This window comes from Anopheles cruzii, chromosome 2 (genome assembly GCF_943734635.1).
Source record: "Anopheles cruzii chromosome 2, idAnoCruzAS_RS32_06, whole genome shotgun sequence".
Taxonomy (NCBI): domain Eukaryota; kingdom Metazoa; phylum Arthropoda; class Insecta; order Diptera; family Culicidae; genus Anopheles; species Anopheles cruzii.
Genome location: NC_069144.1, coordinates 46,648,756 through 46,663,987, shown reverse-complemented (window position 1 = coordinate 46,663,987; position 15,232 = coordinate 46,648,756). Strand labels below are relative to the sequence as shown.

Sequence of the window (15,232 nt, the reverse complement as noted above, 5' to 3'; positions counted from 1 at the left end):
TTCGCTCTCGCTCTCCTGCTCACTCTCGCACGGTTCGGCCTTTTCCTTTATGAACGCAGGCCAAGCGAGCGCGGCGCGCGGTGTTAGCGGCAGACGGCGGGTCCTAGCGAGAGTGGTCCATATTCTTTTTCGTTCGCCCCCTCCGCCACACGATAACGATAACGCGAATTCCTTCCAGCAACCAGCTAGCAGCAGCAACGGCGGAGTGTCACGCGGAGTGTGAAAATTGCGATCCTAGTTTTGCGAACCATCAAAGTGGCCCACCAACACGGGTCTGGTCTGTGGCCACTTTTTGGGTGCAAAATAAACAAACCGTAGTTCCTTTCGGTGGCAGCAGCAGCATCTGCGGGTAGCAGAAGAGGCGCGCAGCAGTATAGTGCGTGCCAACAAAGGACGAGACCGCCACCGCCATGGCTGCCAACCGACGACGGCTGGCGTTGCTAGGGCTGTGCATTTTTGCCCTGCACATCCTCGAGACGCAAGGCGGCAATCCTACAGACAGTGCCAGTGTGAGCGCGCGGAACGCCAACAACAACAGCAGCAGCAACAACAACACCAGTAGCAACAGCGGCACCAGTGGCGGCAACACTAATAGTAGGTCAACACCGGGGAGTCCTGTCCACCGCGTCTGGAACTAATGTCGGTTGTCTCTCGTTCCCCCCTCCACAGCAATAGCTTGCCAAGAGGACGAACTTCTTCAGTGTCCAGTGTACGCATCTTGCGATAAGGGACGGTGCGTTTGCATGTTCCGGTACCGGCTGAATCCGGCCCACCACGGGAAGAATGCGACGCTCGGTGGTTCCTCCTTAGCCACAGCCACCAGCGGTGCCTCTACGTCGTCGTCGGTGCCCTACTGTTTGCCCGACGAAAGCAACACCACGGGAGGAGACAATGCTGCCAACGCTCAGAATGAACCCGCTTCGTCGCAGGGTGGCCACGCGGGACAGCTACCGTTGCGGGAACCGCCCGGTGCCCACCACATCCTGGGCGGCGTGCTGATCCCGCTGGCGTTCGTGGTGATAATGATTGGCAGCGCCCTGCTGGCCAAGCGTGCCCAGCTCTGGTCGCGGCTACGGCAACGGTTCCAGCTGCACCGCAACCGCCACCGGCGCCGGCCAGCGTACGAAGACGTGGTGTTAGGTAATGATTCTGATGATCCGCCATTGATCTAGAGCCACCACAATCCAACCAACCCAACTCCGTTTTTCTTTCTCTTCCTCTCTCTCTATCTCTCTCTGCTTTTGCATCTGTGTACTTCAACATCTCTCTGGCCCATCTCTGAAATCTTGCTGGCCCCATCCTAACGCCTAACGCCTTAGTTTCTCCGCCGGTAGGGCATCATTAACCAGCACTCTTTTCATTTCGATTTTTTGTTCACCCGCGGAACGATATTTCGGTTTTTGCGTCCTCCACTAGCGTAGTAGAACCTGTTGAATTCCCTTCTTCGAGCGACCCAATCTCCAAATCGAACCCCCTTTAGCCCCCCCCTCACTGTTATCATGCGTAACGAAACTCTCTCTCTTTCTCTTCCTTCTCTCTCTTCTTTCTGTTTTCAATCGTTTACTTTGTTTTCTGCCAAACTAACACACCATCCTCTAACTATCTTCAAACAACGAACCATTTTGCAGTAGGCTTTGAGCCGCAGACGGGCAGACTTTGAGAAAGCCAAAGAGAGAGATAAGCTTAGCAGCGCGCGTGTGTCTGGCCATTGTAGAAGAATCGCGCCGTGGTGGTATCGGCGAAAAAGAGGTTGCTGTGTAAATCGCTCTGAATGTTTATGGAAACGGGAAAGGAAAACAGAAAAAAATGAAAAGTTCATCTTACTTTAACCCTGTTCTACCGATAGTTTTAGTTTCCCGAGGCGCGATCTCAGCGGCGAAAACAAGGGCGAGAAACAAGAGATTGTAGTTTTACTACGGCGCTGGCCAGCATCAATCCTTGCCGAAAGCATCATCATCCAGCCAAGATCAAACAGCAATACCTAGGGGCTACCAGGAGTGGTGTGTAGCGCAACTGATCAAAAACTTACGATATTCACCTTTTAGGGCATTTGCAAGGTAACTACCGAAGGCAAGGCAAAGAACGTGTGTTGAACGCACTCCGCTCACGAATTACTATCGGAACAAAACATCCCAAGTAGGCTGATCGGTCAGAGTTTCAAGATCGCGCCCGGCGCGCTCCTCGTCGTCGAAACACGAGAAATAATACAATAATTTTGAAGATATACGAACTTGCAGCTGAAGGATTTAGAGCAAAAGGCTGCTTCCAGGTCAGGTTCCTTTATACGATACGCGGTATAACACACGCACACGCACACACATACAGTGGAGATACAGGAGAGTAGTAGCAAGGAGAAGCAAGTGGAGCCGCGAATATATCACACAGTACGTAAAAACTAGCAAGAGGGACACATTAAGAAGCGCGCATATCATCACGATAGGAGGAGAAAGGAGTCGGCACGCGTTGCGTGTATGTGTAAAAAAGTCATCGAATCATCAATACGATTAACTAACTGATCACAGGCAGCATTTCACAGCTGAGGCTGAGGCATTTTCACTTTGCGTCAAAGTCGCGTTCGACCTGATCGCGCCGTTAATGGTGAGGACACCACACACAAGGTCCCCAGCTTTGCGTCTTTTCCATTCCCCCGTGCCGTTTGGTGGTACCGTGTTCTGCTCCATTTTTTCTACGTTTTCTTTTCCCCGTTTTTCTTCTGAATTCTACTTTCAGTGTGTGTGTGTGTAGAATGCGCCATAATTTTCGTCATACCAAAAATATGTATTCTGTGATAAATTTCAATAAATGTCTATATTTTTAAGAAGGTACCAAATCTTAAGACCCGCTCGCACCGACCGATGCTTAGCATTTGGTGTACTTCCGGAAGAGCAGAAGCGGCGGAAACTCTACTCCTTAAGCTGCTTCGCGGTCTCTGCTGCCCGCGTGAGCACCCGTTGTCGTTCGAGATTTTTGTTCGGTAAATGCACCTCGAACGACTTGAAGTGGGTGAGTATGTTCGTCACGAGTGGTTCCTTCATGTTGTAATACTCGGCAATCTTGGCCACCGTCCACTTCTCTGGATCCATTTGGTGGTTCCCTATAAATTGTACCGCTTGCCGTAGCGTGCACCGACCTCTTGTTACCGCCCTCGGTTCGAGGTGACCGAATTCGTACTCCTCGACGGTGGTTCGATTGATCGGAAGTGGCTTTTCTGGATCCTGCGGCTGGTTTGCCACGTTGTCAGGCTGCAAGTACAGGGTTACACAGCGTTAGGAACCCATTTTTTATCCGATAAGATCCGTACTCCGTACCATTGTGTCCTTTGAGGTCACGTACACATGGCGTAAGTTTTCGTCCAGCGTTTTATCTTTCTTACTCTGTTCCTGTACGATTTCGGGATGGTCTTTATGGGGGACGGAAGAAGTAATGATTATTACGTACGAAAGGACACTCAAAGAAAAAACACCCTTACCCTTAAGAACTCGCTCGAGATCACGGAGGTTTGACTCAAACTTTGGCGCCGGTTTTGGTTTCGCTTGCGATATCACTTTCTGGGCCCGGTTTTCGACATTGAACCGTTGCGTTTGACGCGCAACTAAGGACATTACTTTTCCCATTGTGCCGCCTACGATTTAAAGCGAGCTTTCGAGAGGATTCATTTAAAAACTACCGATCGATTGGCCAATTTCGAAGCACCGAGCTACGACCGCGGAATTGTGCAATCGTTGTAAATTCGGGTTCAACCCGATGTAAATTCGGGCTGTCAACTCACTGTCACAACAATCGCTCTAACGAGGCTGAGATGATTTTTGAATAATTTTCAGTAATTTTATTCCATTTCTCAAAAAAGAACCTAGAGCGTAAAATATTTTTGGCCTTGGTTACAGAATTAGAATTGCAGCTTTGAAGACATTTTAGTTGCAAAAGCTAAAGCTAAAAGCTAGTGCTGCTAATTTTCACCAGGCGGAGCTGGCTGTCAAACGACCACAACAAAACAACCACAATAAAACGTGTTAGCCGGCAAAAAAACAAACAAAATGGTTCGTAAAAGTACACTTTTTTCACTTGTTTCCAATGAAAGTTTCAATACTGATTGATTCTCGTTTCTCTTCAGTACTCGCTGCTGCATAAAGAAGAGGCCGCGCACGAGGAGAGTATTTGGTCGTGTGCCTGGGGTCGATTGAAGGTGGCATCCAAAGAGAACGCCGATGACGACAACGAGGACAACTCGCGCGACTCATCGGCCAGCAAAAAGTCGCCGGCCGACTACAGAGACTTTATCGTCACTGGTGGGGTGGACGATGCGGTAAAGATTTGGGACGTGGTCCCGGATCGCACCAAGCTGAGGCTACGGAATACCTTCACCGGCCACTCGCTGGGCGTCGTATCCGTGGACGTTAGCAGCAGCGGAGAAGGTATGCGATGGCAACTCTCGTCCGTGAAAGTAAAGGCACAGTGTTATCCTCCGATTCGTTATGTTTTAGTCATCGCTAGCAGCTCGCTGGACTCCAGTCTGTGCATATGGAAGGCCGAAACGGGACAACTGATGAACCAAATATCGCTCGGACCGGTCGATCTGTGGACGGTGGCGTTTTCACCGTGCGACAAGTACATCATTTCCGGATCGCACGAGGGTAAAATTTCACTCTACAGCGTCGAAACGGGCAAACCGGAACAGGTGCTCGATCCACAGAACGGCAAGTTTACGCTCAGTATCGCCTACGTACGTATTTGGTAGTGGCCCATTCCGTGAAGCTGCTCTAATATCAATCCTGCGCTCGTGTTTTCAGAGTCCCGATGGAAAATACATCGCCAGCGGTGCCATCGACGGTATTATCAACATTTTCGATGTGGCCGCCGGCAAGGTAGCGCAAACGCTCGAGGGACACGCCATGTCCGTTCGGAGTCTGTGCTTCTCGCCCGACTCCCAGATGCTGCTAACGGCATCCGACGATGGGCACATGAAGCTGTACGATGTGGCGCACTCCGACGTGGTCGGGACACTCTCCGGGCACGCCTCCTGGGTGCTGTCGGTGTCATTCTCGGGCGATGGCAGAAACTTTGCCTCCTCGTCGAGCGACAAAACCGTCAAAATCTGGAACGTCGCCGAACGGCAGTGTCTGCACACGTTCAGCGAACACGCGGATCAGGTGTGGGGCGTTCGCTACAGCCCGGACAGTGCTAACGTGATTTCCGTATCCGAAGACAAGTGCATCAATCTGTACGACTGTCCTCCGAATGTGGTTTAGAGGGAAGAAAACCAGCGAGCGCATAATCTACTGGTTTTTTTTTGTACATATTCCGGGGAGTATACCTCAAATCGAAGAATGAAACGACTATCCGTTCGTTCGTTTTCTTTTCCCGATCGGAATTTTAATATTGATAGCATTTGATAAGGGTGAGACCGTGTTGGATATTGAGTTTCTTGTGTCCCACAGTCCGTTAGATATTAGAACCAATAAATCAAATCTACTCGTCCGTAAAAAAGGACTCGCTCGAAGGAAAAAGAAAATAAAACATCCGAACCCCAGAGACGACAAAGGTTAGACGAAAAGTTGCCAGCCACGGTTTTGTCGTGCCTTTTGCATATTTTATCCACTTCAAAGTAATTCATTTCGCAACGCGTGGGACGATTCCAGTGCCCGAAAACATTCCTGAAAGAACTTTGAAAGAATGTTGCCTCATAGAGCCTCACAGAGCCTTGTGGGAGCTTTTGATCAAGAGCGACAGCGAGAGAGAGAGATAATTTTCTGCTAGCCCTTTCCGAACACTTAATGCCGTTGTGAGAAGTGGGGTTCCATTTGTTGCGAACATATTAAATGCTACATTAGGCCCAACACGGCCCTTGTGTGGTGCTCACACATAAATCAATCCCTGTGTTCGCACTTCATCAATGCCGCAGGCAATTACGGTCCGGCACCGGAGCAGAAGAAGAAAAGCGATCTCTTCGGCCTCGCCCTCCCACCACCCCCAAAAAGGCGTCCGCTAGGAGACCTTTTTGCTACTGGACCGTCTCCGTTTCCGGATGTCCGGTCCGTGCACACACACACACACACAAACCCTTTGCCAAACGCAACCTGCGAGTGTTGGCTAGATTTTCCCATACATCTTAAGCATGGGACCGACCGATTACTTGACCGGTGACCACCCGGTGCGCGCCCGGGGGGAAATTTTGGGTGGTTGAAAAATATTTGACAACGACCTTTTTTCCCCAGTATGGCCATGTTTGTCGCCACAATGGAATAACAGTGCCAGGGGCCAATGATTTTCCGGGTCCACCACACGCCAGTAGTGGACTTGCTTGGCCGCCCTGATCGGTCGGGCCGGGTGCATTTTTATCCGAGAATTCGGGTGCGAGGGATGAAAAATGTGAAGGAAAGAACGAACGGAAGGTCGCCCCGTAGAGTGGCGCGCCATGATGTAAGTAATGATGTAAACCGACGCAGAAGGTCGTGCGAACAGTGGGACCGCAAAAATCTAAGCATTACGACAGGCAGAAACCGGTACCGGACGCTGGAAACAGGTGACTGCGAAGAAGACACACGCTGCAAAGGGCCATAACCCTGCGAAGGGCCGAAGCGCAGCACAAGTTCATCGCACTCTTGCTGCCGGCGCGCGTGCAACGGTTCTACCGCCGCCGTCATGCACTGTAAGAGTCGTGACATACTGTGTGAGAGGAGCACCACACCACTAGCAACCCGTCTCGCGGAAGCATAAGTATGTTTGATGTTTGTTTTGCTTCTGCAGCGCATGAATGCAACTGAGCAACACACACACCTGCAGCCACCTTGCTGGTGGTGGTCACTTGTTTGACCGCAGGATCGCGTTCGATGACTAATTCCCGATTCGATTCACGCGATCGGCGGGCGGCTGGAGATAATTAGCCCTATTACGGTGAAGCGAAAGCAACAAAGCAACCGAACAGCGCGAACGCGAGAACAACATCCTCCCGCATCTGCTGTTGGTTTGCTTGCAGAACAAATGTTTGAATAGGCCGATAAATTCTTATCTGTGCGTGCTCTGTGGCTAACGACTCTGGCCGCGCACCGTTTCGATTTGACGGTTACAAAAACGAACTCGCCCGAACCATGTGAGCGGTGTGAGTGCGATGGCGGCAGATTAAAACAGGGAGAAAGAAAATCGCAGCCAGCTCCCTTTTGCTCACCGTCACACGAGTCCGCGTCCGCGGTTCGTGACGGCCGATATTGTAGCAATTGTAATTAATTTGTACGCGCGCGGTTGATAAATATTGCAATCTCATTCGCGAGAGAAAGAAGTATCAGCAGCCCGATGCTCTCGTCGGTTTGTATGGAGACGCCCGAACATAGAATTCTTTCCATGTGCGTTGGCTCGGGTTGCTGCGATGCGCGTTCCAGCATCGGCTGTGTGCGTGTCCCGTCCCGAGTTCGCCGTTACTTGGGTGTGTGTGTCCCGCGGCTCTCTCTTTCTTCGTTCAGCACGCGCGCGCGCCCTTTCTCTCTCTCTCGCAGCTGAGCTGAGGTGATGCTGGCTCACTCCGGCGGCGAGCTTTCGGCGAACTTCCTCCACGGAACGCGCGTTTGTTTCAGTCGTTGTTTGGCGTTTTGTCGTGGTAGTTGGCGGCCAAAACTCGGTTGTTGGCGCTGCTGGACTCCCGGATTTACTCTCGCGACGGTACGGCGTGTGTTCCGCGAGCGTTCCGCGTGTGTGCTAACCCTTCGGTGCCATTCGGCCGGAAGAACGAAACGCGGGGTGAACGGGTATGAAGATTTAAATTCAAAACACCGTTAAAACCAACTGTGTTCGCTTGTGTGTTCGGTGAAGTTACTCGACGCTCTGACGCGATCCCGCGGAAAGAGATTAAAGAAGGAACGAGGATCAGCAGTCGGGTGCTGATGGTGTGCGTAGGGCGATCCGGTTTAGAGTGTTGGCACGATTGTTGGGCCACCAGCATTAAATTAAACTAACTTCAATTGATGCAACACCATCACTGGACCGTGCTGAAGTTGAGAAAGTAAAATTAACCCCAAAATTACACCCGATTTCTCAATTTCGTCTCATCCGGCCCGGTGTTTGTGTGTATCCGTGTGAGTCCGTGTGAGTTTATTCTTTCGCACCGAAAAAACACCGCACCAGGCACCGAAAAAAGCGGCGGTTTGAATACCGGTCCCCGGCCGTCGATCACGTTGGAGGTGCGTGTGTAGGCGCGTACAGCATCGCGATTTTTGCGGACATTTGGAACTAATTAGTGGACGGCAGTGAAAACGAAAACACAAACACGGCAAAGAGAACGCATCAACAAACGATCAAACGGATCACAAACAGTGAAGTGATCAAACCAGTGCCCCCTGGTACACCGAGGCCGGGGTTCTGTTATGCCACCCGAGTAATGATCACCATCATTCCGGGTAGAGCGAGCAGCATTCTTGCTTCTCCAACCGCCATTCTGTTACCGCTGGCTAACAGAAACCGTGGATCACGAAGATCAGTTTGCGGGCGCCGCCGGAGAATTGTCGGTTTTGTGTGCGCGATTGCATAAATTAATGCTACGCGCGGGGACTGGCGGACTGTGATGAATAAACATGACACACGGTCGCCGCGAGGGCAGTGCGCAAGCGATCGTGAGCCGTGTTACAACCCCGAGCGGTGGTGGTGGCGATCACCGGGACTGATCACTCCAGCGCGCGCACGCTCTCAGGAGTGTGATTGGATGCAGCGCAAACTCCCCCCCCACCCGCGAGCCCTGAGTAATCGTCGTCGCCGTCCCGTTAATCAGCGTTTCGCCGGAATCGGAATCTGCATCATAATAATGATCGCAGAGTTCCAGTATGAGTCACCTGGGAGCTGGGTGACAAATCGGAAGGAATATTTTTCAAAATTACAGTCGATCGTCACCTGCACACACATAGGTCACACACGCCGCGCAGGCCATCGGTCGCTTCTTTGCGCAAACAGCTTCCGTCCGTGTTAATTAATTCCCGATTTTTCACCGTTTCCCGTCCCGACCATATCGGCGTGCTGCGTGCCGAAGTCGAGGGCCAAATTAAAAAGGTCAAAACAAGTGGATCTCTCATTGGCAACGGTCCGTGGTTCGTCCGCGGACCTCTCAAGATGCCGGCCCAATTGCTTGTTTTCCCTGCTTTTTGGATCAGCGGCGAAGCAAAAGAAAAAAAGACGCAGCATTTCCAAACATCGCGACCGCGGCCGTATTGGAATAATCGGTCCGAGTAAGCGGGTGTCCGGAGGCCGTGTCGCGTCGGCAGGAGGGTGGCACTACGAAAATAGAAATTTATGCCATGTGCCCCCGGCGCACCATGTGCCACATGGGCCATATAGATTGGGTGGATCGTTCCCTTTTTTCCGCTTGCCTCTGCCCGTGTGTGTCTTGACATCACCGTGGCGCGCGCGCACGCAACGCGATCACCGGAGGACGACCAGCAGCAGCAGGAGCAGCATCACCACGAGTAAGAAGTAGTGGCCACTAACATGAAATTTAATTTCGTGTTTTGCTAGTCGACGTCAACCGGGCCAGCGAGCGAGCGAGCGAGTGAACCCGGAAGATCTGATCCTAGCGGCCCAATTCCCCTCCAAGGAATCCCGCACGTCATGTCAAAAATCGAAACCGACACCCCTCGGCGCTCCGACACCGAATCGAACCAAGGAGCACACTTGACTTGCAACCCAGCGGTTTCCCCGTGCGGCGGTCCCGGCGGGGACCGCAGGGAGAGAAATGGTTCTTCAACCGGGTTGCTGCTGCTAGTGCTGCTGCTAATAACGCTCCGCCGCGGGGCCATTGCACCATAAGCTTGGGCCGCGTGAGCGGGGTTTTCGCGCATCACAAGCAGCAGTCGGCCGGCATTATTTATCTTCCGTGCAGTTTCTTTTTTCGCTGCCCGAGAAGACGGTCTTGGCCAATGTGTTCTTCTGCTACTCAAGTGGCCGGCAGACATTTTTTGTTGTTTGCTTGCTGCTCGCTCTCGCGTCCTCGCCCCCCGTGAGGACACTTGGTCTGGAAAAATATGATTGTTTACGGTGGTGCGAAAAGGTGCCCTAAAGAGGAGGTGGCCACCATGAAATGCCGCCTTCGGGGAAAATCACCACCCACCGCCCGGATTCGATTAACGAGACGGTGACGACGGGTCGATATTGTAGACCACCCTGCCACCGAAACAGCCGCCGGGTACCCGAGCGCGGATGATAAGCGCAAATGCAAACAATATTTTCGGCTTTTCCGGGACCCGACCGGCGGCGAGTAATTGGATGAAACAGATTCGGTTACGACGGTTGTTGATGGGATGAAGCGACAAATCTTGCGCGCCCAATCCGCGTGCTGGTGGACAGAGAAACCTTAGAGCTTGCATCGGAAGCTCGCGCGGAACGCGAACGAACGTTAGCAGTGGCCACCTCAGGACTTCCGACCAGTAGCCGACCTCCGGTTGTTGTTATTTAACGCGAACGGCGGCTCGTTTCTTTGGTCCCCCCGCCGGTTGTTAGTTCTGGGCGTCTGGCCGCGGGCACGAATTAGTCGATTACGGAGTCGGAACGGAGTGGAGTTTGTTTTTAAAGAAATTAGCTTCGCCTTCACTGGCTGAGGAGGGCAATGGACGCGGCCCAGGAGCTTGTGCCACTGTTGCACTCGCCCGAAGGGCACTGACCTCGCACCGAACACTGCGAGAACGCGCGCGCCGGAAAACGTTAAATTGGGAGTGGCGACCCTTTTTGGGGACACATAATTACCCCGCATCCAGAGTGTCCAATTATGATCGCTGCCGACATCGAGGCGGCTCTTCGAGAACGCGTTCCCGGTCGAATTATGGTCGGCTCGCAGCGTCGCGGTGCATCGCCACACGGTAATTGCGATGGTCTCGTTGCGGTGGAACCTTCGAAAACTGCTCGCAGATAGCGGTGATAAGTGCCGTCAATGATGCTGCCAGGGAGTTGGGAGTGGCTGAATTTCAAGCGCAGGTTGATTGCGCTTGATTGGACAGTTTCACTGTTGTTTTACTAGTTCCTTTTTTAGGCTTTCTCTGCCGGACGAATTGGGACCTGGACAAACCGGGTCCCAAAAGGCCACCTGGAACACCTGCCGCCGCTACACTTGGTGTGATTGCGCAGACGACCCAAGAGCCTGTACGTGTGTGTGTGGGTGTGGAGGAACCCCTTATACCCTTTACGTTGTGGGGACCCATCAGAAGGACCAAAGTGTACATGATGGTCCATGCGTTCAACAGCACTGAAGCATAACCGGCGCTTAGAGGCCACTGTAACAAGTGGAGAAAGAAAGAACTTGGAGCTATAAAGTTCTAAACACAGACGAATTTCCCCCAAAATCTCACGATCATATGCACACACACCACGCTGATGCCAAGGAAAGAATGGATCAGCTCTTCGGCGGCGGCGGCGGCAGCAGAATAAGAAGAAGGGGCCAAAAGGCGGCCAAACAACCCTTCAGAGTCACACAAACACACACAGAGAGGGGCACGTCCGCGGTTAATGGTGTTTGTTCGCGACGACGGTGGTTCGTTGCGTGTTGGCGGCCGAAGCAGGGATCGGCGGCGGAAGAATTGGAAAACAAAGAAGCCCACGGCACGGCGGGAGCCGTGGTGTGTGCCCTGCAGAGCCCTTCCAAGAGGGCGCTGGACGCGGGGCGCACAACTATTTTAATCTCCTGCTCCCCATATGATTATTCTTTCCCCTTGTGGCCTGTCTGTTTCGGCACCGACAACAGATGATTAAATTTTTCTTCCCCCCTTGAAGGTGGAACACCAGTTTATGGCACTTCTCTTGGCAGGAGGGTGTCCTTTTAGACCCATCCCATCTGTGGTGGGATTTTTTGGGTAAAGGGGAACGTTTTTATGGACACCATGAGGTGATCCCTTCGCCTCAGTGCTTCCGATAGCGTAATCCTCAGTAAGCTCAAATCCCCAGTTTCGTAGACGAGGAGTGTGTTCCACCTTCATCGCTGTGCCCGGAGGAGGAATATTCTCTCTCTCCCTCTCTCTGTCTTTCTGAAGGATCTTTAGGACATTCGCGCTTCGGTTCGACATAAGAGTCGAAGCTTCCTTCGATAACACGCACACACTGCCACAGCAACAACAACTACTGCTACACGAAAACTGGTCAAAGAAAGCGGTGCGTTTTTGCGTTCCGTCCCTGTACCTGGCTGGGCCGCCGGCGAGTAGGCCGTAAATGTGGTTCGAGAATTTAATTCTTTTTTTTTGGGATGTGCCTTCTTTTCGGCCTCTCGCCCCCCTACAAGCGAAGTCGTTCCCCCGACGGATCCACGATCGCATCGTCAAAACGAAACAACCCAAGAGTCCGGTGGCCGGAAGACGCCGGAAAGTGTCGGAAAGAGTTGAAGCGAACGCCAACCCCACCAGAATTGAGTTGGACAGGGACAGAAGGTGAGCGAAAGAATGGCGGCCGATCGTGGGTCAGCAGCAGGCCCGCCGCCGTTTCTCACTCTCACACGCAGGCTCCCAAAAGAGCCCGCGAGATTCCGAGCGCGCGCGATCGTCTGCCGGAGTGTGGTCGGGGCAATTCTCAGGCGTCTCAGCTGGGATCTGTGTTGCCCGGCGATCCTTCTTGAGGTCTTCCATTGCGCGTTGGTGTGGCCCCGCGAGGGGGACAGGTGTGGTAGAACACAACTAATGGAACCTTGTTTCTCTCGCTCTCTCTCTCTGTGTCTTTCTGTTTCACTCCCAGCCTGGTCGGCTGGTCGGTTTAGAACCGGTTTATCCGGTTTTTTTTTGTTATCTCCGATTCTGTGTACCAAGCTGAGAGCTGTTGTGCGCCGCCGAGTCGCCCGGCCGCCCGGTCTTGGAAGGCGCGCCTGAATGAAGGAACCGCTCGGCGGGAGAAAAGGTATGTCTTATGCGTGAGTGCAGCTGCACACGGACCCCGACGGTGCCCGGTCTAATCCTTTTGCGGCTCCCGAATGCCCAGACCTCTTGCCCAAGGAATCCCCTTTACTTCCTTCGTGTTGGAGTCAAGAATTGAATGGCTGGCTGGCTGGCTGGCTCTGGCACACGGTCCAACGAGTTCCCGGCGTCCTATTTCTGGGGTGCCTATATGATGTATTATTGCCTCCGGATCATTACTTCGTTCGCTCCTTTGTTCGTTCACCTTCCGGAGATTACGATTTGGCCCGGGCGGGTTTCGTTGTGCCCTATTGGGTAGAGCCACACGTAGAGTGCCACATAATCGTGACATACGCTCGCAACATTCGGCCTGAAAAGAACGGGGTTTATAATCTATTTTACCGACGACGACGACGACGACGACGGTAGACGAGAGCGCACAAAACCCGCAGGGATGCTTCCCGGATATTTCCTAGTTCCTTAAACCCGCCACGCTCCCTCCCGGGCCGTGAATCTTAAGTGAAAAGTTCTGTAATCTCGTTATCATCATTTGGGGCGGCTGCTCGTTCGTTCCACTCCCCGGGCCCGGGAAGTTTCGCCATAAAAAAGTCTCAAAAAAGGAGGGATTTACGGGTGGCACCCGCATTACCCGGTTATGGCGCATCAATCGGCCACGCAACCGGTGGCTTTGACTTCGCGGTTCGCGCGAAGCGAAGAAGCGAACACCACCAACAACAACAGGGGAAAAAAATCGGGCGTCGGAAGTGAAATAAATGTCCCCCTATAACCGTCAGCGCTCCTTCCCGGGGCAGGAGAATCTGAAAAACCGGATTAGGAAACGAATCGACGACGACGACGACGATGAGGGCTCAGAAAAGGAAAACCGGAAACCCTTCTGAATGTGATTCTTCTCGACACGCGAAGTTGGAGCAACCGTGTTGCGTCGAACCATAGACGAGGTACCATATGCGGCCTACGGCATCTCACGGTTGAAGCGCCTTTGGTACGCGCCACCAAAGTTCGTTCACTTCGCTGTGTGTGAACCCCCTCTCTCGCTCTGTAAGGGCACGTCTAGATCTAGGCATGATCATCAGCAACCTGGGCGCATCCTAATGCTGTGTGTTCTGTTACCCACCAGACCAGTCCAGAGTCTCAGTCATCCATCATCGGTGTGTGCGGTGCGTTCTAGACGAAAGGAAAAAGGCTGAAGCTCGGCTCGGAAGCCTTCTAAGCCGTAGCCAGCATAAGAGTTCCGTCTTCGGTCCGGTCCGGTCCGGTGTGTGAGAAAATTGTGCTTCGCGGTTGTGAAAATTGTTGGCGTGTTCGAGTGGAAGTGTTAAACTATTCCGGGATCTATTCCGGTGATCCGTGAGTGACCCACAGCAGGAAGAAGCAGTGCCCCCGGCAGGAAAGCGGCAGCGGCGGCGGCAGGCCACAGACACAGCCATGCCTTCTCAGCCTTACGATCTCGTCAAGGATGATCAAGACATCAGAGTGCCGCTGTACCCGGAGCAGGCTTTCTACGGCAATGGCCTGATGTTTCAGGCAAAGGTAAGCGTTAACAACCCGCCGCAATTCGCCGTTGATTCGGTTCTTCCGCATACGATACGGCCTAATTGCTCCTAGGGCAATATACAGGAGGCACAACCCTGGCGCGCTCGTCGCTTCGGGCCATCTCGAGATAGAGAGTGATAGATAGAGAGAGAGCTAGAGAGTTCAACGCCATAAAAGACCTCATATGTATCGTGGCGTGTGGTGTGGCGACCTCATGTGATACACGCTTTGGTGCGATCGCAGGGAGGCAGGCCTCTTGAAGATCTTCTCGTTCTACACTGCACCAGCGGCCAGGCTGCCAGAGTCAGCAGTAGCGTAGGAATTTCACCGTAGGCACACTACACGCTTTCTCTCATTAGCATTTGTCGAGTCGGGTCCCTAGACCGGGGAGAAAGAGAGGGCATATGTTATTGATCTTCGCCCCCCCGTTAATCGTGTGGAATACATCGATCGATCCGATTCGTGAGGGCGGCTCCCCGTATAAGGGGTCCCATAAACCGTGCGCATTCTCAGATATGATAGACCCCAGAGATAGCGAGGGAGAGAGTTGATGACCAAACCGGGGCAAGGTTCGGTCCGCTCGCTAGTGGTGGTCCAAACGCTGGTCCGATCTCTGACCTTCCGAGTGAGGTCCAAGATCCGCGTCTCGGTCTAGCCGGACCGAGCCGGATTCCCGGATTAGAATGCGCCGCGATCAGAGGGCGCGACACCAGAACTGGTTTCCGGGCCAGCCAGGAAGCTGTCAAGCTGGCTGGCTGACCGGTAGGTTGGCAGGCCTGTCGCGGGCGCCCCACACCTACGGTAGATAAAGATTTCCACAACTCGACGCCCTTGACCAAACC

The 15,232-nt window shown here is 52.9% G+C and overlaps 4 protein-coding genes across 5 annotated transcripts in view; 3 read left to right on the top strand and 1 right to left on the bottom strand.

Annotated features, from left to right (window-relative positions):
* The first annotated feature begins 410 nt into the window (after window positions 1-410).
* LOC128277770 (uncharacterized) lies at window positions 411-2,819 on the top strand. Its single transcript, XM_053016292.1, has 3 exons — window positions 411-594; window positions 670-1,140; window positions 1,629-2,819. The coding sequence occupies exons 1-3, from the start codon at window positions 411-413 to the stop codon at window positions 1,658-1,660; spliced, it is 687 nt and encodes a 228-aa protein (XP_052872252.1). The 3' UTR covers window positions 1,661-2,819.
* On the bottom strand, window positions 2,798-3,680 carry LOC128277769 (protein NDUFAF4 homolog). Its single transcript, XM_053016291.1, has 3 exons — window positions 3,470-3,680; window positions 3,309-3,400; window positions 2,798-3,242 (listed from the first exon to the last, which is right to left on the bottom strand). The coding sequence occupies exons 1-3, from the start codon at window positions 3,612-3,614 to the stop codon at window positions 2,904-2,906; spliced, it is 576 nt and encodes a 191-aa protein (XP_052872251.1). The 5' UTR covers window positions 3,615-3,680; the 3' UTR covers window positions 2,798-2,903.
* Window positions 3,681-3,978: 298 nt separating this feature from the next.
* LOC128267619 (SKI8 subunit of superkiller complex protein) lies at window positions 3,979-5,246 on the top strand. Its single transcript, XM_053004503.1, has 4 exons — window positions 3,979-4,037; window positions 4,112-4,412; window positions 4,482-4,720; window positions 4,788-5,246. Exons 1-4 carry the CDS (start codon window positions 4,035-4,037, stop codon window positions 5,244-5,246), a joined length of 1,002 nt encoding a protein of 333 aa, XP_052860463.1. The 5' UTR covers window positions 3,979-4,034.
* A 2,331-nt stretch (window positions 5,247-7,577) lies between these two features.
* The window catches only part of LOC128277574 (capon-like protein), a 55,616-nt gene continuing 47,961 nt past the window's right edge, over window positions 7,578-15,232 (top strand). The window contains exons 1-2 of one of the 2 annotated variants that reach the window (XM_053016052.1): window positions 7,578-7,650; window positions 13,975-14,387. In XM_053016052.1, coding sequence (XP_052872012.1) covers window positions 14,283-14,387 — 105 coding nt within the window. In that variant the 5' untranslated portion in view covers window positions 7,578-7,650; window positions 13,975-14,282. Of the gene's footprint in view, window positions 7,737-13,974; window positions 14,388-15,232 lie in introns of both variants that reach the window. The other variant, XM_053016051.1, reaches the window with a different exon arrangement.

Coding starts and splice junctions, on each gene's coding strand:
- LOC128277770 (XM_053016292.1), top strand. CDS start 411: ATGGCTGCCAACCGACGACGGCTGGCGTTGCTAGGGCTGTGCATTTTT. Junction 595..669: donor CAGTGGCGGCAACACTAATA/GTAGGTCAACAC, acceptor CCCCCTCCACAG/CAATAGCTTGCCAAGAGGAC. Junction 1,141..1,628: donor GTACGAAGACGTGGTGTTAG/GTAATGATTCTG, acceptor ACCATTTTGCAG/TAGGCTTTGAGCCGCAGACG.
- LOC128277769 (XM_053016291.1), bottom strand. CDS start 3,614: ATGGGAAAAGTAATGTCCTTAGTTGCGCGTCAAACGCAACGGTTCAAT. Junction 3,401..3,469: donor TCTCGAGCGAGTTCTTAAGG/GTAAGGGTGTTT, acceptor TCCCCCATAAAG/ACCATCCCGAAATCGTACAG. Junction 3,243..3,308: donor TGACCTCAAAGGACACAATG/GTACGGAGTACG, acceptor CTGTACTTGCAG/CCTGACAACGTGGCAAACCA.
- LOC128267619 (XM_053004503.1), top strand. Junction 4,413..4,481: donor CGTTAGCAGCAGCGGAGAAG/GTATGCGATGGC, acceptor GTTATGTTTTAG/TCATCGCTAGCAGCTCGCTG. Junction 4,721..4,787: donor TTACGCTCAGTATCGCCTAC/GTACGTATTTGG, acceptor TCGTGTTTTCAG/AGTCCCGATGGAAAATACAT.